Raw genomic sequence first — 21,019 nt, forward strand, 5'->3', positions numbered from 1 at the left:
GCATTTAATTATTTCTGTAGGTTTCTTGCTTGGGAATGTTATATTAACAGTGTCAATTACCATGCTATTATCTGAACGTCTTTACAAACACCCTTGATCATCATCAGTTTGTATAGTTGATGTGCTTCTGTACAGTACAGCAGGTGTCTAGAGTACCAAACCTATACCTTCTCCATTGTTGATAGCTGTATACTATGGATGTATTGCTGTATGTCCATTATAGATTAAGTAGATTTTCATCATGCTTTTCAAAAGGGCAAAGTTTTTTTTTTTTTTTTTTTTTTTTTTTTTTTTAATTGGGGCTCAGATTACAGTTTTACTGCGCTGTTTTTTTTTTTTTTTTTAACCCTTTCCTTACAAAAGCATTTTGAAAACATAATTTGTTATAGGAAAACTAACAAACTAGCAATCTAAATTGTGCCTTTTTTAACAAGGCTTATTTTTTTTTATTTTTTTTGAACAGTTATTTGGTTTTACTATTTGTTTTAATTGGTCGGGTGCTTTTTTTGCTTGTTTCCTGCAGGATTTCAGCATGTGCATTTGCCTGGCACATACATATGTAGATGTACAGCAAACACAAATCTTTGCAATGTAATATTCGTTACAGATATTTAAAAATAGGTGTAAGCAAAATGTCTTTTGTAAAAGTATGCACAAGGCTAAATGAACATATAGAGAAGAGAATACTAGCATTATTATTATTATTATTATTATTATTATTATTATTATTATTATTATTATTATTATTGTTATTGCAATTTAACAAAAGTAAATAAAAATAAGCATTTAAGGCAAGTTTGACAAAATAACATCTTTCATTTTTGGGTCCATCTCAGGATGTTGTGCACATATGTCGTCTTCCTTTTTTAAAATACCACTTTGCTGATTTAGTCAAAGGATGAATATCTTACTTTTGACCCTTTTGAAAACCAATCTCTTTCCTTACTAAATAATAAAAAGAAAGTATTTAAAATAATCTATTAAATTTAAATATTGTGAATCAAATTAAAATTTAATTTAAATAATTATAAATAAATTATTAAATTTTTATTTAAAAATTATAAATAATATATTTTAATAATATTTATTTACTATTATTTATGTACATACACAGGGTATAATATATATATATTAGATATATATATATATATTATATTGTATTGTATTTACATATAATATAAAACGATTGTTGGCGTAAAGGGTATGTCCCAAAAATTAATTTACATCCTAGCGCTCACACAAGCCATGCATAGACATTCCACTCACATTCTCCTTCCAGGTTCCTTGTGCCTTGTGGTTTGTCTGGATATTTCCTGGGGAATGCCTCTTATTACAGTGACAAATACCACAATAGATTTGGAAGAAATACAGCACACTGGTGCTGACGTGGTACCATGGTAACGTAATTGATTTTATACCATTGTGATATGTTTGGTAGGCTGTAATACTGTGGCGCATGCCCTTGTAGCTGCCCTTGTGTATGTAGCTGTCATTTATTGATGAACAATTCTAGCTTCTTGAATGTTTAGATACAGACACTCCTAAGCAATGTGTTCCTTCATGTCATTTAGCACATGATTTAATTCGGAATTTTTGTAATGTGATGTATTTTGGTGCTCATGACCAGTGCTGGAGACTGAAGTGCTGTCTACTGTATGTCTAGCACAAGCAGGGACTGTGGAAGGCTCTTCACAAGCACTATCAGCATGCCTCAGGTGAGGGAGTGGTTCAGTTTCTGTGCTCATCCAGTCCTTTCCCACTTCCAGTTGTACTTCATTTTTATGATGTTGATTACGCTTCAGTGAGGGTCAGTTTGAGACCACAACACAGTACAGTAATATATTGCTGACTCTGGTCTTGCAATCAGGTAGAATAGTTTAGGTTATCCACTGTGTATGTGTGTGTGTGCACTACACAATTTCTGCAAACTCCCAAGTTTGAATTTCTTTCAACCTTCTCAATGCCAAACATTATTTTTATTAATATACATTTTTATTATAACCCCTGTTGGTGGCTCTCAAGTGGCGCATCCAGTAAAGGCACTCCACCCGGAGTGCAGGATGCACCGTACAGCTTGCAGATCGCCGGTTCGAATCCAAGCTATGCCACTGCTGACTGTGGACAGGCGTTCCCAAGGGGCAGAGTACAATTGGCTAAGCACTGCCTGGGTGGGGAGGGGTTAGATTTGCTGGGGAGTCCTTGGCTCATCACACACCAGTGACCCCTGTGGCTGACCAGGTCCCTGCAGGCCTGCCTGTATGCAATTCAGAACTGCAAGGCCCTCCGATGCTGTAAGCTCTGAGATGACTGCATGATGGGCTTGCAGAGGGAAAATAAAGCAGATGGCTGACAGCACTTGTTTCGAAGGACGCGTGTGCTTGTCTCCGTCTCTCCAGAGTTAGTGCAGCGGTGAGCCAGGTTGAATAATAATTTGACATTCCAAAAAATTGGGAAAAAATTGGGAATGAATCAAATTAATTTGTTCAAAAAAATAATTAATACAATAATACAAAAAATAAATAAATAACCCCTCTTATTGTGGCAGCATACAAACTCCATCCTATATACTTGCTTTCGCTATCTGATCATCATCCTAATTTAAAGATTGACCTCAACAGTAGTCATTCTATAGCTGTTGACCGTGAAGTCGTTATTGTAAATTCTCTTAACTGGCAATACTTGTACTAAAGTGAATGTTTCGTTTTTTCTTTTAAAATCTATATTGAATTAGCAGGCACGTAGGATTGGTCCAGCTAGAGTGATAGTTTGGTTTCATTTTGTTTATCAGGCAGTGTTTGGAAGGCTGGCACACAATTGAAATGGTGAGATAGAGGGGAGCTGCAGCAGGGCTAAGATAGGATCACCTAAAGGCTCTGTATTTCCAGTGCTTTATAACATGATTTAGATATTCCTGATTGTTCATACTCGTGTCAGTTATTGTTTACTTTATTCTCCTATTTTAAAGCTACGTTACGATACAAATGCTTTTTGTAATCTCTAATTTTTATATAAAAAAAAAACTAATTGCCTTGTCTTTGTCATGCAGTTATTTCATTATTAGTGTTTTTCATTTAAACAGCTGTCCACCTGAGTCCTGACAATAAAAACAATTGCGGACAGAAGGATATCCATGCTGGATCTAATAGTAACACTTGAGGGAGAGACAATGATGCTGGCTACAGGCAAATAAAGTACTGGGAAGCACAGAGCTTTCTTTCAGAGCTTGATCTTGGTTCTTCAACACAGTTGTTTTATAGAAATGCATGAACAACCCTCAAAAGGCAATTGGATATCACCAACCACTTAATTTTTTTCTTAGATAAATGCCATACAGTATATATTACAGTAAAATCAGTCACCTTTTAAAATTATTACATTTATTGCATTTTTTTTGTCTTCGAGAACATAAGTATAGAGTAAGTTTATAGGTACAATATTCTATAAAGTATTTTTTTTAAATACACCAAGAATACATCACCTGATTATTTATTATTATTATTATTATTAGTAGTAGTAGTAGTAGTAGTAGTAGTAGTAGTATCATTGTTGTTGTTATTATTATTATTATTATTATTATTATTATTATTATTATTATTATTATTATTATTATAGTACAGTGCAAAATGATTTCATAAGCGGGCAAATAGCAAAGCTCAAAATAAGGGGGAGCAGAAGAGGTGCAGATAAATGGGAAATCAAAGTTCTTGGATGAGATGTGCGTGAAGGTTAGCCTCTCCGGATCTCATGGAGTTTCTGGGCCACGTCCTCTAGCTCGGTCTCAATCGCAGCCAGGCTTTCAATCTCCTCCTGAAAAAATTGAAACAAGGATCTGCTACGGAAGTTTGTGTTTCAGGTTCTGTGCTATTCAGAAGATGAAAAAGATGAAGTACATATCAAAAATATATCAAGTCAATTCCCTATTTTGCTGTTTGTCTTAAAGAGCAACTTGGTGTGGGTTTGAAATATCTGAGTTGTCTTAACTATTTGTTCTTGTTGAGCTTCACTTTGTAGCATTTTCTGTTAATCAGCACATTGTGGTGAAGTTTAAAGCGCCTGTGTGTCCTCAACAGAGCTCTAAAAATCATGTCAAACTGCCAAGTACAGTGTATCTGGTATCTGATAGTGTTGTCATTAACCTGCAACACTCTGCCCTTTGTGGACTAGTCTGAATGCTAAATCCTGTTTACAGGGATTGGGAATTTAAAATAAGAATTCCTAAAATAAAGATTGTTTGATGATACTGGCTCCTTATCTCTACATGTCTAGAACCATCCCAAACGCCATGGGATGTACATGACTGTTACTGATTGTAGATTGTAATGACGCTGACCAGTACTACTGCTATTATCCCAGCAGGGTGTCTGAAAAGGCAACCACTACTGGCTAATAAAACTCTTTTTACGAGCCTCCCAGTGGCTGTAAACAGAACTCAAGTGGAGCCGTTATAGGCTCTGGTGAGAGTACTTTTAATGAAGACTTTGCCCTTGGGCATAAGACATTTTGGTAGAAACCAGAAAGGTCATACCCCAAAAAAAAATGAATTAGCACAAAATGCCATTAACTGAGGTGTAATCTCAGGCTGCTACTGTAGAAGGTATTGTAGAAACCATCTGTCAGCTAGGATAAGAGGTTTTGTTTGGTTTCTCTTAACAGTATTTGGGGTTCAAAGTATTGTAACTATGGGGATTGCTTTTTTTTTTCTACTACTTTAAGACAGAGCATTTCTTAATTCTTCTTAATGTAGATTCCCCCCTTTTTCAGAGGGAAGTCAAATGTTTAACAGTACTATTTTAAAAGCAATGGCAGGTGTTCTTTTCTTTACCATTTTCTAAGCTTTGCACTGGAACAAAGCCTTTAAATGCATATAATTTTTTTTTTTATTGTAACATTTTTAGTTCTCTTTTAATAAGCACCATTTTAGTATACTACAGATTAGTTTGATTGATATACACAATTCTTATAATTGAAAAGGAAAATACCCAATAGATCCTGCTGGTGATTTCAACCAATTGGGACTCTGCAATCAGCAATGGTGTTAATAAACAGGACAGTTTCAGCAGTTTTTTTAAATTATGAAATACCCACCTCAGGTTTCCTGTTAGCGCTGCCTTCTTCTTCCCTTTTCTCCTCCACATCAGGATGGTGCATCATCTGGAGCTCTGCAGACTCAAAGGATCTGGCGCCGTCTTCTTCCACACTGGCCTCCTTTGAATGGTGCTTCTCAGCTGTCAGATGTCTCCGCAGGTCTCCATCGAGGAGTGGGCTTTTGGGAAGGGGGGCCTGCAAGCTTTCAGTGGAGTTCTCTTCCTCCTCTTCCTCCCTAAAGCGTTTCTTTGAGGACGGTTGCTCAGCCAACTTGTCCATTTTGTTCAACCATTTGGACTCCCCTTCAACCTCGGCCTTGCTACTCTTCTCCTCTCGTTCGGCCATGTTGCCATGGAGACTCTCTTCCCCTGCTTTGCGACTTTCCACTTTGTCCTCCGCGGATTTCATATCGTCGGCTTCTGAGTCTTCTTTCTGGGAGATTTTCTCGTCTTTGTTTTCCTCAGAAATGTTCTTAGAAGAGTCACTCTCAGAGCCTTTAGACAGAATCAAACAAGCTTATTAGTGTTCCTTTTTTCTTACCTGCATCTTGAGTTACAAAGATCCATGGAGATATCGCTGTTGTTAGGTCAACCAAGAAAACTTAAGCAATGTGTTCATTATCCAGCACTTAGCTTGGACCAATATAGAATATATTTAGTGGCTAGCAGGTGGTTATAGAGAATAAGAGTTTTGACGATTGATGACAATCAGGAATTACAAGTTTAAAAAGACATCAAAGCTATTCCATGTTACCAGTGTTACCTATGGTTCATCATCCAAAATCAATACATGCAGGGAATAACAATGCTATGATTATTCAATAAAGATAATTTTGAGTGAATCCCTTACTGTCTTTATGTAATCTTTGCTCCTCTCTGATCTCATTCTCTCTCTCTTCTTCCTCTTGGGAAGAGTGTTTCCTTTCTGGCTCCTCTTTGCTGGGTTTGGATTGTTCTTCCCTGGTGTCCTCAGGCTCTTCTTGTGTGCTGTCCTTCTCCTCAGAAATTGGGACCTCCTTGCTCACAGAGTCTGTGATGTGGTTGGCAGGAGTATCCTCTCTCTTGTGCTCCTCCTCGCTCTGCTCAATCTCATTGTCCTGCAGAGACTCGGCACTGTCTTCAGTGAGGTCATTGTATAGCTGTGTGTCGTTTTTCTCTTCTATCTGAAACTCGTCTCTCTTCTCCTCCTCGTCCGCAGATGACTTGGGCAGCCCCAGCACAGCCAGCATGGATTGATCTACCGGGAAAATCAATAGAGGAAATGTAAGCTTTTGAAAGAAAAGGGCTACGCTGATTAATGTGCTCTCTGGGTTGTAAATTCTGATACAGAAAAGAGTGAGTACAATTTCAAGGACAATATATTACAGAATAATGTCTGCTGATGCTGACCATGCTTTTTTTGTGAAGATATGTACTTAAAAAAACAAACAAAAAAAAAAAACCCTGGAGTGCATAGTTCGCACAACTGTAAATCTGTTTAATTGTTCTTTTTCAGTTCTTTTTCAGTGAACCCTACCATGTAACAGTAAGAATACCTGCAGTAAGGATAATATAAGACTCTCTAAAATTCCAGGTTTTTATGTAAGCCTTAATTGTAACAGTCTTCAATTACAACAGTAAGACCTAATAAAAGTACTTCCCCGGGCTCTCACTAGATGGCAACATCAAGCATTATAGCTTCCTCGTGCATGCTAGTCAAAAGGCAAGTTTGAAATGGAGTTTCAGGTACTGACTAATGTAACATTGTTATTTTCTCAACAATAGACTGTATTCAAATACTTCAAAAGCATTATAAAATACATCAAGTAAAAATCAACAGTGCAAATAATAAAAAAAAAAAAAAAATGACAACATATAGTCTAGTTTTAAAATAGGATTGTTTGCATGCAGTGAAAGTCACGGTGTTGGTTCTAGAGATGGACATGAACACAATAATCCCTCACAATTTGATAAGAACAAAAAACATTTCTATAATAATGCCTGCTGAATCTGTAAAAGTTAAACCTCTAAATGGTTAAAAAAAATGGTTTGTAATCCAGGAGGTCCCCGGTCCAAATCCCAGCTCAGTCACTGACTTGTTGTGTGACCCTGACTTAACCTTCTTGTGCTCTGTCTTTCAGGTAAGACATTGTTATAAGTGACACTGCAGCTGATGCATAGTTCACACACCCTAGTTTCGTATCTTGTAAAGTGCTTTGTGATGGTATTCCACTATGAAAGGCGCTATATAAAAATAAAGATTATTATTATTCTAAAAGTTTACCATGGTAAATTTGCGCTGCAGTTATGCAGTTTTCCCATGCTTTTTCCATGATTATACTTTGCATTTGCTGCAGTTTGCCATAGTTTCTCATGTTTTTAAATATGCTCTTGGCTTTACAATGCTTTCACTTTTTTTATTACACTTTGCTATGCTTCTGCTATGTTAAACTTTCACAAGGGATACCTCATTACATTAAGAAGCAGAACTTAGACAGCTGTTCTTGTTCTGACACATTATTACAATGCCACACATTAGAAAAACGAAACTTCTTGTCCTACCTTGAGACACTCTGCGAAACTGGAAAAGAAAGCACTGATATGGATGCTTGGAACCAAAATCCTGATGCCTTATTATCTTAACTACTGCTGTATATTGTGTTGTCATAATAGCACAATTTATTGATGTATTCTGTTGCAACATCATGAGTAATATACCCATGCATCATGCACAATTCAACCCATGGTCTTGTTTTTGTACCAGCAGTTATTCATCTCAACAGAGATGCAGTATGTGCATGACAATAATGGTTTCCATAGGGATGTTTGGTTTTGTTTTGTTTTAAGGGAGAATATATTTACATTAATTTTCCTTTAAGAAATCTACATCTGAATCACTCCTGTCAGGGGCAGTGGAGGAGGATATAAATAATTAATTGCAACGGAAAAAGTGATAATGTTATGGAAATGGATGGCAGATTTCATGGTAATCTCTGTACAGCAGCTTAGCAGCTAGCAGCTATTAGTCAGGGTTCACCAGAGTTTCAATTCTGAATTTGCCTAGTTTAGCTTCAATCTGGGCTTCAGATTTAATCCTAGCCAACAGCATAATTATTCAAAAACAACAGTGCCTGAACTCTAACCACAACCTAGAGTTACTTTACAGCAGTCCAATTCAAGATTAGCAGTATTAAAAATAGATTTTAGTAGGATCTTACTGATGTGTCTTTGTGATTCTCTCTCAGAGTTTATTAAACACTAAAATCAGACTCGTGAAAGTGTGACTTAGTCTTAAAGGTCCTCAGCAACAGGCTCTGGTTTTGTATCCCCTGTTGCTATGCTACAGCATAGGGGTAGGCACTTTTGACTCTTCCATTCCATTGGCTCTTCAAAACCTGGTTAATTAAATAATGAAGGACCTGGTTGGAACAAAGTCTTGCAGTGGATGGGACTGGAAGACCCACCCCTGAGATAACAGAGTAGCTTATTCTCTGATGCTCTTGTGGGGTGTTGAATGTATTCAACCAAACAAATCCTCTTAACAGACATAATCATAATAAATTAAACTAGGACCCCTCACACCAAAACAATACAAAGGATGTCACTATGAAGTGATGAACATGGTATGAATATTCAAGCAAACACACCCTGTATTCTGCCATATTATGAAGTTGTTTCTGGAGTACCTTAATTATTCCATGGATGAGGATAACCGAAGGCATTGTATCTGGCTATGCTCATGAAATAACCAACAACTCTCTATAAATGTTCTTAGTGTATTCTGTTTATGTAACAAGTTTAACTTCTTGTTGTATAAAGTGCCATATGTATCAATCAATCAAGCTACTTTATACAGCACCTTTCATAGTGGACCACTATCACAAAGAGCTTTATAAGATACAGTAAAAAAAAAAATAAAACTATGCATAATATATTAAGTACAGTAAAAAAAAAAACTATAATTATTATGTAACTATAATAACACATATAGCACCATTCATAGGGGATGACCATCACAAAGCACTTTACCAAGGTAGGCTGTGAACTTAAATTGTATGACATTGATTTAACATCTCATCTGTAGGATGGAGCACAAGGAAGTTGATTGACTTACTCAGGGTCACACAGTGGCAGGGGGGATTTGAACCAGTGACCTTCTGGGTACAGGCCCAGGACTATAACCACTTGACCATGGCCCTCCTAGTCATAAATACCTACTTTTTTATGATAAGCATTTTTTTGTGCTGAAACCCACTTAGAAATATCTGAAACAATACTCAAGGCTGCTTAGGTGGTGTTCAGTGTTCTGAAGAGTGTAATACGATACACCTGGTAACCCTGACACCTACCTGCTTCAGCATCCTTGTCGTTGTGAAGGACGCCAGAAATATGATAAGCCAAGTTGCTGCTTTTCTTCTGTTTCTGGGCTCTTTCGCTAGTACCTGTAAATATATAGAGCCCATAGCAAATGAGAAAAAGATACTTTCTGCACAACAAGCACGCAATTGGGTACAACAAAATATGCATCTAAAGAGTGGCTATTTGATACAACTCTGTAGACACGTCACTCGTTAGAGCATGGTTTTGGCTACTGGTTCTATGTTGTTGTGTATCCTTAATCTGAATTGTGTTTTTAGTAAAAAGTGCTACAATATAGATATTTAATCGTAAGAAAAGTCTACTTTACCTTCAGCAGCAAGCTCCTGCAGTTCTTTTAGAAGATTTTGGTGGCGAAGTATTGAAATTATTCGGTCGTCTGAAACAAACAGATTTTTTTTTTTTAAATATTCCTCAAAAAATGTCTTCAGATCTTTCTAATGATTGGGCCTGCTGTGTGAAGCACATCTTGGATTTCAGTTGATTCAGCTGTTTTCCTTTTTTTTCAGAGCTAATTGCCCTAGATTGTATTGTGGAACCTGTCATGGTCTATTGCAGACTGACAATTAATCAGGGAATAGGAATGAAGTTTCTATAAATGTATGGCAAAAAAAAAAAGAAAAAAATAGGTGAACATACATTTTATATAAAAAGTGTAAGAGTATATTAGAGAAAAGGTAGTTTGCTCATGACGTATTCCAGAAATGTCTTGAAGGAATCGAAACCAGTTTTCATTAAGTCTTAACTTGGTGTAGAGTAAAGAAATTACAGTATCTGTGAAATAGACAAGATTTTGCTTCTAGTTTGTTAGACTCCCAGGCTTGTGACCAGTGACACTGGTGTCTCCCACATTTCATTAGGTTATCTTACTTGTGAAACTAGAAGATTCATTTCTTATATAGGACCGTGTTAATTAATACTTATAATTAATAGTAATTTTTAGATAGTGCCATTCATAGTGGACCACCATCACAAAGCACTTTACAAGATACGAGACTAGGGTATGTGAACTACGTATCAGCTGCAGAGTCACTTACAACAACGTCTCACCCAAAAGATGGAGCACAAGGAGGTTAAGTGACTTGCTCAGGGTCAGACAGTAAGTCAGTGACTGAGCTGGGATTTGAACCAGGGACCTCTAGGTTATAAAACTGTTTCTTTAACCACGGGACCACACACAATGGGATAAATGAATCACTCTAAACAATCTCATGACTCAAGGGTAAATGAAAGAATCAGTGCAAACAGTTGTATTGGATTGCTTATGATACAATAGGTTGCATGTTGCCAGTAGAATCAGGTTGCTCAGTTAAATAAACACACATCTTAAAATATACTTTACCTCCCCTGAGAGCATCCAAGCACTTCTGACTGACTGGTAAAGGGCTGGGCTTGGACAGTGTGTCTGCAATGACCTCCACAATGCACTTCATCACCTGCATGATAAGAACATAGTCATGATAAGACTATATGAAAGCCTGCAGCAGCTGGGAGAAGAGCAGGGGTAAGCAGACAAGTGCAAGGCAGGGACCTGTCACTTCCACCATTATCATCATCAGGGATTCTTTTCTACTTGGTCGGTGTGATACTTGTAATTCAAATTTAAATGAACAGCTACATCTATAGCACGCTGATGACAGGATATGAAATATGATTGATTCCTATAACTGAGCCATTCTCAATTTCTGCACAAACTCTGTTTTCAGGAGACATGCTGTATAAAAGATACTGGTGTGTCCCATTAAGGTCAGGGGATCACAGGGAACAGGACATCGAAAATAGTAAAAACCAGAAAAACTGCAATAATCACACAGCCTATATTTACAATATTAATGAAACCATTTCAAATTTGAAAAGAAAAAAACAAAAACCCCACCCAAATGACTGTGTGCAGTAATAGTGGTCTCTTATTCAAAGCAGAATGGAGATGGTGTCTATTTTTCTTTTACGATTCATTACCAAGAAGGTATTAGTGTACTTTTTAAATGCTGCATTTCTCATGCTTAATTCTGATTGAGGAGGTGACGTCTCATTTAAATACAAGTCCTAAAAACACCAAGAAACAACAGCATCATTTAAGTCTATTGAGATGTACTGCAAATCAATTAAAAAAATTGAACAAAAGGGGAGCCAGTGATAATGTTGTTAGAATTAATAAGAAAATATATTTCAAAATCCTGGCTAGCATTCCTTTAAGAAATATAAAGACTCCTTATTTAAGGAGTTTTTTGATACTTCATCAAAACCCATACTGATATACAGCAGGTGGTACACGCTGTCAGGCTTCTACAATGTATCTGTTTCCTCTTGCCAAAGAGAGACTGAGAAGTAGGAGCTGAAATGTTTTATCTGACTGTTATCATTATCTTGACTTTTCAGAATCAGATATTTCCATGTTGAATCCAGCTCAGTGAGCGCAAACAGTGAGTTTGGTGGTCTCAGCCTATCCCCAGTTGACACTGTTACATTGTGACTCAAAAGGGACAATTTCTCATTGTTTTCAAGGCTGAAAGAACACAGACTCCTTACCTCCAATTGCTGTGTCTCCTCTCAGTTACTTATGTGATATTACAATCTTTACATTATTCCAACAACCAGGAAATTAACATTCAGAAAAACATGGGCCTAACTTCAAATGCAGCTATTGATGTAAGAATGTTCTGTTAATTTAAAATGCTACTTTCAAGAAACATGGTCCTTCGTAAACAAGAAATTGATATGAAAAACACTTTATACTAAATTGAATTGTGTGTCAACCTACAATTCAATTTGCATCGAGTTTGTAACAGCTAGTGTATCACATGCTTTCTCTAATAGAGTAATTGGAGTGCAGGAAGCAATGAGTGAAGCCGTGTTATAACAGAATGGTATGCTGGGTATATAAAAGCTCCTTAATGAAGGCTATAAAACTGATTTGCTGTGTATGTTTCAATTTTCTTAAGCTATTCTTTGGACGCAAGGTTAACAGGCTTTCTTATGCTAATTTATGTGCATTGGGATTGGCAAAGTGGAACGTATAAATGTTTATCATGGCACAGGCTCTGGGAAAAAAGTTCCTTTATCTCCCTCCATTGCCTTACCACACCTCCTAACATTGAGCTAATTTTATATATATATATATATATATATATATATATATATATATATATATATATATATATATATATATATATATATATATATATATATATATTATACCATATGTATACATATACCATGGTATGGATATATGCGTTACAGGGGTATTCAATGAGATGTGTAACCCCTGGTGGATCTTTTAAATTTGTAAATAAAATATGTAACCTTCTAGAAAATAAGCAATGCATAAATCACACCATCTTGTAGATCATCTGAAAAAAGGCAATGAGAATGCTGCAATTAATCCAAAAACTGAGCCACCAGCACTCATAATAAATGTGATTGCAGCAGCAATATTGATGCACTGGGATATTAATCACAGCCACCTACTGATTGATGCTATTTGCTCAAAGATGGAATTGAAGCTAACATCTGTTTCCTTTCCCCAATAACAGATGAACTTAAGTAACAACCAGAGCAAAATCACAATTAAAGGAAAACCACAGTTTTAAAAGGAAGTTTAGCAGCACTTAATAGAACGTTAGTTTACTATTTTTTGTATCGTGTACTGTTTCACCTTTTCAGCATTTCCAAACAGCCCTGGAGTACTTTGTTAAAGTTACGTTTTGGCATGATGCATGTTCTTTAGTTTCAGTCTGAGCTGAGCAAAATAATAAACATTGCCAAATAGTCACTATACTGCAGTGAGCAAAACAAACAGAAATAAAAGTCGCTGAAATGGTCATTTTAGAACAATAAATAAACAGATTAACATTTGTAGCTTATATTTTCAAAGTAAACCCTTTTTAAAAGCATTTTAATTTCATTCGATTCTATATTCAACCCTGTACAGCGACCACTGCTTATCCTCTGCGTGCTTATTTTACGTGGAACATCACCGGAATGTTAAGAACACTACTGTATTGTACCAATGAGGATCACTTTCTGGTCTCTTTGGGTGATTTTACTTTTAAAAGAAATACGCGAATTACCTCTTATGGTTTTTTTTTTTTTTTTTTTTTTTTTTTTTCCTTCGGGGTTTTTTTTTTTTTTCTGCGTTTAAGTAACATGACGATAGCACTGAACCTCGTTAAACGGAATAATGAATTAGTGAACTATATCGGTGACTGTTTCTGTCCAGGGATTTTTAAATTGAGACATCCACTAGGTGATGTAAGCCAATTACACAAAAAAGTTGTTAATTAAATCGAAAATACTCCGACTATAACTTTAATATTTTTAAGATTCTGGATGCAATCGTTATAGATATATATATATATATATATATATATATATATATATATATATATATATATATATATATATATATTTAGTAAAATGACAAAGCTTACCTCGGCATTTTCTTTATTCATATGATCGGAGGATACTGGTAGCGAAAATGCTGTAAGTGAAAAATGCATCAAATTATATTCATCAACCTATCGCGTATTCCCTGGACATTTCTATGTACACTGTATATTGACTTCAGAGACTCTGCTTTGTTAAGGACCTTAATCAACACTTCACGTAGAAACCCCTTAAAAATAACTATAATTGCTTTGCAGTGATGACCTTGAATGCTGATTTAGTGAAAATTGTATTGCGAATAATTTGATCAGTGTAACATTTGATTTGCATTACTGCATTAAAAGCATATTTAGAAGACTGTATATTATCTTAATAAGGATCAATGTATCCTAACGTTACCTGTGCATTGCCTCTGTATACATATTAAATACAGTAATTGATTTGATCTCCCATCAATATTTTCGTATTAGGATGAGTGTTGCTGTCCTTGGTGCTGAAGGACGGTTGGCACGCACTCCCTTGTGCACGGCAACTTAAACTGTAACTCGTTTTTTTTCTGTTTAAATCACATACATTCTTTAATCCCACATGCTCACAACAAGTAAAATAAATATATTTGCCTTACCGTGGTAGACAAAGACGGTCAAGATCAAACAGCCTCTTGTTAACATTTTGCAACGGAATAGGTTTTACAAAAGCTGATGTGATTCTGGTTCTAAGTCGCTTATAATTTATCTTCAGTAAATCTGTTGAGATAATATTATGTTTTTGTTGTTGCTGCTGTTATTGCTAGGAGACCGCGGTTTCTTTTAACCAGATATGCAGCAGAACGTTTCCCTGTGTCTCTCGTGAAGGTCTCGCTGAGCTTCAATGCAGCAACACCTGCTTTATATAGCAGCTATAGAGGAGGATGTGACATCAGGCATTGGCCGGAGCAAACATTGCAATAAATGAAACAGTATTAGTCTCGATAACTATTTTGTGTTTAAAGGTGGCTAGTGGTGGACATTCAGACACCTGATAGGGTGGCGTACGTTATCCCTGGTCTTTTGTGTGACGTTGCGGGTAATTCCATGATTTTCCCTTTATAACAGTATTATAATGTATTTAGATTTTTTCCCATAACAATTGTCACCTGCTTTTCATTATATAGCTGTTTTTTTTCCACTACATACTGCTATTATAAGAGTCCATCATCTAGTACAATAGTTTCCACTTAGGCATAGTATTAATGTCTGAATATCATGCCAGGCATGTGTCCAAACAAATGGTGCTGCATCTTTAATTGTTACGTTTGGGTCATTGTCTTGAACAGTGTATGTGACGTTTCAATTTGCAAGCTGGATGTCAAGAGCTGTAACTTCGGAATACACGCTTTTATGCTTTTGGATTACCAGTTATCATAACAAGAGGGGGTCTGTATTAAGGCTAGCTGTCTTTTGGACAATAACTAGATTACATACAATATATTCGTTTGAAATTGTATTGAACTGAATTGAAAGTGCTTTGACAAAATCATATATCTGATGATTCTGTCCAGTGTGTTTTTATTTCATAAGAATGCAGATTTAGACAAAACGAATGTAATTTAATAACAATACATGATTACAATGAATTATTAATAAATCATTAAACACATGACCACCACTACTATTACTACTACTACTACTTCTACTACTAATAATAATAATAATAATAATAATAATAATAATAATAATAATTACACAGACTATTATAGTTTTGCATGATCATATTCAAAGTAATTTCAAAGGAAACTCAAACATTCAACACAACCAAAATATGCCAGTTTTACCATGTAATATATTTATAGGGTTATGGAGTTCAAATTTCCCACAGTATTTTTTATGTTTAATATTAGTGTTATGTTCTTCCCTGAAGCCTAAGTAACTCCAACATTTTGCTGAAGCAGTTTAAAGAAAATCGTGATCAGTTTGATACTATTTAAATCCTTAAAATAGCGCCCTCTCTGTTTTTTAATTTTATTTTACTGACAGAACTACACTAAAGACTCTGTTGATTTTTCTATTGCTGCTACACAAAACACTGACTTGATTAAATACAGTGTGAAATTATACAGCTCAGCTTTGTAGAGAGCAGTTGAATAGGATTGGGTTGGTTTATGACTATGGGACTGGTGTCTAATCCTCAGTCATATCTTCCTAGCAGTTCTATTTGTCCCTGTGTGCTATTTTCCCTTTTTAGCATAGGCCTTTCAAAAACATAATTTTTATTGTTAGGCTTCCATTGTGTTTTGTCAGGTTAAGGAAAGGCACAGACAGAGCCACACATACGCACACGTTAAATACCTTTTCTATTTGATAGGCCTGAAGTACAATCTCTGGAGAAAGCACCAGATGGGTTGCCTGCAAGCACAGCTAATCCATACTGTATGTATGAATGGCCTTTTCTCTCAGAAGATTAAATAACAAACATAGGGGGAGAGGGATTATATAACTGGAAAAAATAGGACAGACCTATTTTGCAAAGGAAAATTAATTTTATTATCCACCAGAGAAAAAAATCTAATAATCTATAACTTGTAGCGTTTTGCTTTTTTCAATAAATGCATAGATAGGTGAATTGAATAGAGAGGTATGCCTTGGCAGCCTTGCTGAGCTACAAGTTGTACTCTGGGATTTATATTTTACCCTTTACAGAATTAAAATGTCTGAGACTACACCCAGAATAAACCAGCTTTCCAGGTGTAGGACTATGGGATGAACAGAACACTCTCCATTTAGAATTCTTCATAAGCTCTGTACATATCACAACTTTAGCCAAGTTGAGGGTTAGCACTTTTTTCCCCCACAAGCCCTTTAATATTTTACTAAAAATACTGCTGGCATAGTGTGTAATCCTGAAGAAACATCAACAGACCACAGCATTACCATCAATGGCGACACAATGGACACCATTGACAATCACTCATAAGTAGGACTGCTCTATGCAGTGGGTTCAATTATTTGCCAGAGGCAAACTAAACCAGCTGCCAGGTTCCTAACTGCAGTGTAACAGGTAGTGTGTCAATAAGGCAAACATGTGCTGTATTTATTTTTAATTAATAAAACATTTGCATATTTACACTGTACTTTCAGAAATGGGAATTTTCACAGGGAACTACATATTACATGGCAACGGGTACATTTCACGTGAAATCTGTAATAAGCCTTAATGATAAGGGTACTTGATTTTACATTTGGTGTGCTGAAAATCCAATAACTTTCCCCATAGGTAAGAAAGCAAGTCAGTGACTAAGTTGCAATTAGTGAGAAACCTTCACTTTAAAAAGGCCTGAACAGCCGAGAAAGCATAGCTGTCAAAGTGGTTTGGGAGGTGAATGAACAGCCACAGAAAACACTGCTGCTTCTATTTTGCTGAGCTCACACTTCTTTTCAATGGCTGCTCCCTCAACATTTCTACTTCATGGAAAATCTGTCAGCCATTAAAATGAGTGCGAACCTCACATTGCAATACAAAGCTACCAGAAGGCAGTGGCAGGCCTCTTAAAACACGTTTACTTTGTGACTCCAAGAGTCATGCATTATTTGAACGACATTTGGTTGTGAAAGAATAGATACAGTGTTACAGAGATTCGCTATGCTATTTTCTTAAGGTGGTTTCAATATTGTCCATACTGGGTTTCACTTCACTTGTGAGTCAGTTTTGAACCTGGGCCTCCAAAGGTGAAAAACTGGCTCCTACAACCGTAATAATGTTTATGTCAAAGAACTTGACAACCATTACTATATCAAGTGTTTGTTTTGGCTTTGATTTACAAAGAATGGAGGATGAGTTTTGTTTTTGTGATTTTAGGAGTAGTACCATCGTTTGGTAAATGGAAAACAGCCTCCTGTTTTCCACATACTGTCATTTAAACGTGATGTACAGATACTGAATGCTGTGTTAATCTCGTTTTGTAGTGGTTCATGGTCCTGAGCAATTCAATTGTTTCTCAATTGTTTCTGTGCAATTCTATGGATGGCAACAATTTAGTTGATCTCCACTCTTTTCATACAACATCATTTGACATCTGTTGCTGTGAAAACAAAAAACAACAGCAATAATAAAACTGTATATAAATATCCACTGCTATGCATGTTTCTATAAATTATTTCACTGCTGTTGATAATTTTATTCATTTATTTACCAAAGATATTACTTTTTCCCACCTTGTGTAAAATGTATTGTCTGACACAATAGAAAATCTGTTTTTTCTTTTTCAATTATTCCACATTCCTAGTATCCCTGCATATCCACAGTATTACTCTGCGCTATACAGTGAGGACTTGTTTAGAAAACCTGGCTCAGGAGAGTTTGCACATGATCTGGCTAGACAAGCACGGGCAGCAGACTTGCTCAGTGTGAATTCCCACATGGACAGAAACACAGAAATAGCCTGAGGGCTAAAGACGGGAAAGAGCTCCTCTTGAAACTGGAACGATGCAGTGGAGATGGAGCAAACCAATAATAAAACCCACACATTTCACTGCCTGAGAGATAGAAAAGAAAATCATAGTTTTTAGATTTAATATCAAAACATAAATCATTCGTCAGATGTTTCTGTTTTTATAATGCTTCTTTGCTTTGTTGTATTATGTATACACACAGGGTGATCCATAAACAATGTGTCATAGGAAAACATTAAATAAGAAATAATGTACATAATAGAGGGTTTGGTGACATATAAATCAGTTATTTATTATTATTTTAAATTTTTTCTTTACTTCTACTTCTAATAATAACAATAATCACAGACTGCAGCCGTAGCTTGTTATAACATGTCACTCGTAAAACAGCTTGTAAATACTTAATGTTAGTACCTTAAAGCTAGTAACTAAATGTAATTCCTAGTTAACAATCAAATCAATTTGTTACAGATGTTTGTGACTTGGTGTCTAACCCCGAGAAACTGTGTTCTGTATTTTTTTTTCCTGATAAAACCTCCTCACTCCTCGGTTTATATCCTACAATGTTTTCTGAACGGATCCTTATAGTTGCACTTTGTACCTGTTTCTCTTTTCTCCTATCAAGTTTTTGTCTCTTTTTGTCTCATACCCTTTTTTCTCATACCCTCTTGTATGTAATTTGATTGACAATCGTTCTCCATCAGTACAGAATGTCAAGCCGTTCCCTTTGGAATAATAGGTTTCATGTTTGGTAACAGGTTGTGCAGCTCCGACAGATATGATCAAATTAGGCTGTCAAATTGCAAGGCCCGGCCTTTACTGTCTATAACGTATTCTGATTAGAAATGGCAGTTTTTCTCCAGTGCCATACACTACATTTGATAGCTGTATCTTTGCCAGTCTAATATCTACTGTCTTACATTTTTGTTATCTATAATGCACGTTTATAAACCCCTGACCTTCTTATTGGACATTCTCTTTCAGGTACTTTTATTAGGAACTGTAAATAATATGTAGTTGGGTCACTGACCACAGCCTTGACACAACATGGCATAGATTCCACAAGGTGAGGAAGGTTTTGAGGGATGTTAATTCATATTTATAACATCTCTCATCAGGGAAATACCCTGTCCAGTACCTCCTGACTCCCTCCAAATGACTTTTCACTGACAGGCGAGGTCACATCATGGGGCCAGTACACAGCACACACAGGAGGCAGCTGGTTGATTGTTCTGTCATATGTACCACAGACTGGCTACTGAGGTGGGTCTGCCAACTTAGTACCTCCACATTGACATATGAAGCCTTTATAGTGATATTTGCAAGGTTTAGAAATACATTCATTAAATACATTTGGCCTGAAGTTTCCTCCATTCATGTGGAAATGGAAGACTGAAACACATTTGCTGGGTAGAGCCAAGAAGTTTATAAATATGTTAGATAGTAATAAATACTTGGAATGTGGTCAAAAGATTTCTTGAGTGATGTGGGTAAATACTGTTTTGTCCCAGTGCCTGGTCCCTCTGTTCTGCCAGTGTTACACTGGTTAATTACCTGGTCACATCTGCCTCTTACCTCTTGGGTTTTTTTGCTCTTGTCATGCATGTCATAATAAAAATTATCTTAAATTTCCCAAACCTCTCAATTGGAAAGGATGTGTTACAGCTCAGTAGATCTGTGCAATACTAGCAAAACATGCCAATATACTTAAAAATTGAAAACTACACCCATAAAACGACTGTAATTAACATTCCAATTCCAAGCACTTTTTCTTACCTGGCTTGCTGATGCGCATATGTAATTTTACAATATGTGGTACTACAGTCATTTAAAGAAAGTTCTCATGTTTAAGATAAAAACACATATTTACAAGAACATGTATTTCTTTAAATACGACACATTTTATTATTCTTCTTCTTCATTTATTTAGCAGATATCTTTATAACTTATAGTGACTAGGGTGTGTGAACTATGCATCAGTTGCAGAGTCACTTACAACAACATCTCACCTGAAAGGCAGAGCACAAGGAGGTTAAGTGACTTGCTCAGGGTGAGGGAGTGAGCTGGGATTTGAACCCGGGACCTCCTGGTTACAAGCCCTTTTCTTTAATCACCATACATTTGAGAGCTATATTATGAATGGCAGTTTGTTTGCTTCAAATATAAAGCTGAGACCTACCCAGTAAGTTTTTTTTTTTTTTTTTTTTTTTTTTTACTGTTGCTAGAATGTATTAGGTTCTTATGCTCATAATTGAAATTGTTTGAAAGCACAGAGGCTGTTTGCATTCATAATAAATTAGAGTAATGGGAAATGCAATTGCTTGCTCAGGTGAGTGGTATTGTTGGATTCCTCTTGTTTTCATGCAGTTTTGACTAACCCTTTGTAACGTTTATTTGATCCTATCTGTTGATGTTCTTACACAGTCAGTGGTTTTAGTTGCCTCATCTTTAGAAATATTGAACAGGACAAAGGCTGATCAATTTTATTTTATGGCATAGCTTTGTTAACTTAAAGATTAACTCTCATATTAACAGGAAACATCACTTGGAAACCACTAACTAAACTCAAGTTATTACTTGTCCATGTTTGCTTTTACGTATTTTAGCTCGACAGATGCAGTTACGCGTGAGTATATAACAGAATGATGGTCCTGTTGAAATTATTTGCATTGACAAACAGCTATTTGAGTTGATTCAGTGGGATGTTATATAGGGTGCTAGAATTTCCAAAAACCAGCAGTGGTTGAGGAAATTAAACGTGTTTAT

General features: G+C 36.0%; 1 protein-coding gene across 1 annotated transcript; it reads right to left on the bottom strand.

Annotated features, from left to right (window-relative positions):
- Nucleotides 1-3,538: 3,538 nt before the first annotated feature.
- On the bottom strand, nucleotides 3,539-14,721 carry LOC121329562 (chromogranin-A-like). Its single transcript, XM_041275203.1, has 8 exons — nucleotides 14,452-14,721; nucleotides 13,871-13,920; nucleotides 10,783-10,876; nucleotides 9,751-9,819; nucleotides 9,413-9,505; nucleotides 5,935-6,321; nucleotides 5,086-5,579; nucleotides 3,539-3,807 (listed from the first exon to the last, which is right to left on the bottom strand). The coding sequence occupies exons 1-8, from the start codon at nucleotides 14,495-14,497 to the stop codon at nucleotides 3,727-3,729; spliced, it is 1,314 nt and encodes a 437-aa protein (XP_041131137.1). The 5' UTR covers nucleotides 14,498-14,721; the 3' UTR covers nucleotides 3,539-3,726.
- Between the last annotated feature and the right edge of the window lie 6,298 nt (nucleotides 14,722-21,019).

The sequence above is a fragment of the Polyodon spathula genome, chromosome 17 (assembly GCF_017654505.1).
Source record: "Polyodon spathula isolate WHYD16114869_AA chromosome 17, ASM1765450v1, whole genome shotgun sequence".
Lineage (NCBI taxonomy): Eukaryota > Metazoa > Chordata > Actinopteri > Acipenseriformes > Polyodontidae > Polyodon > Polyodon spathula.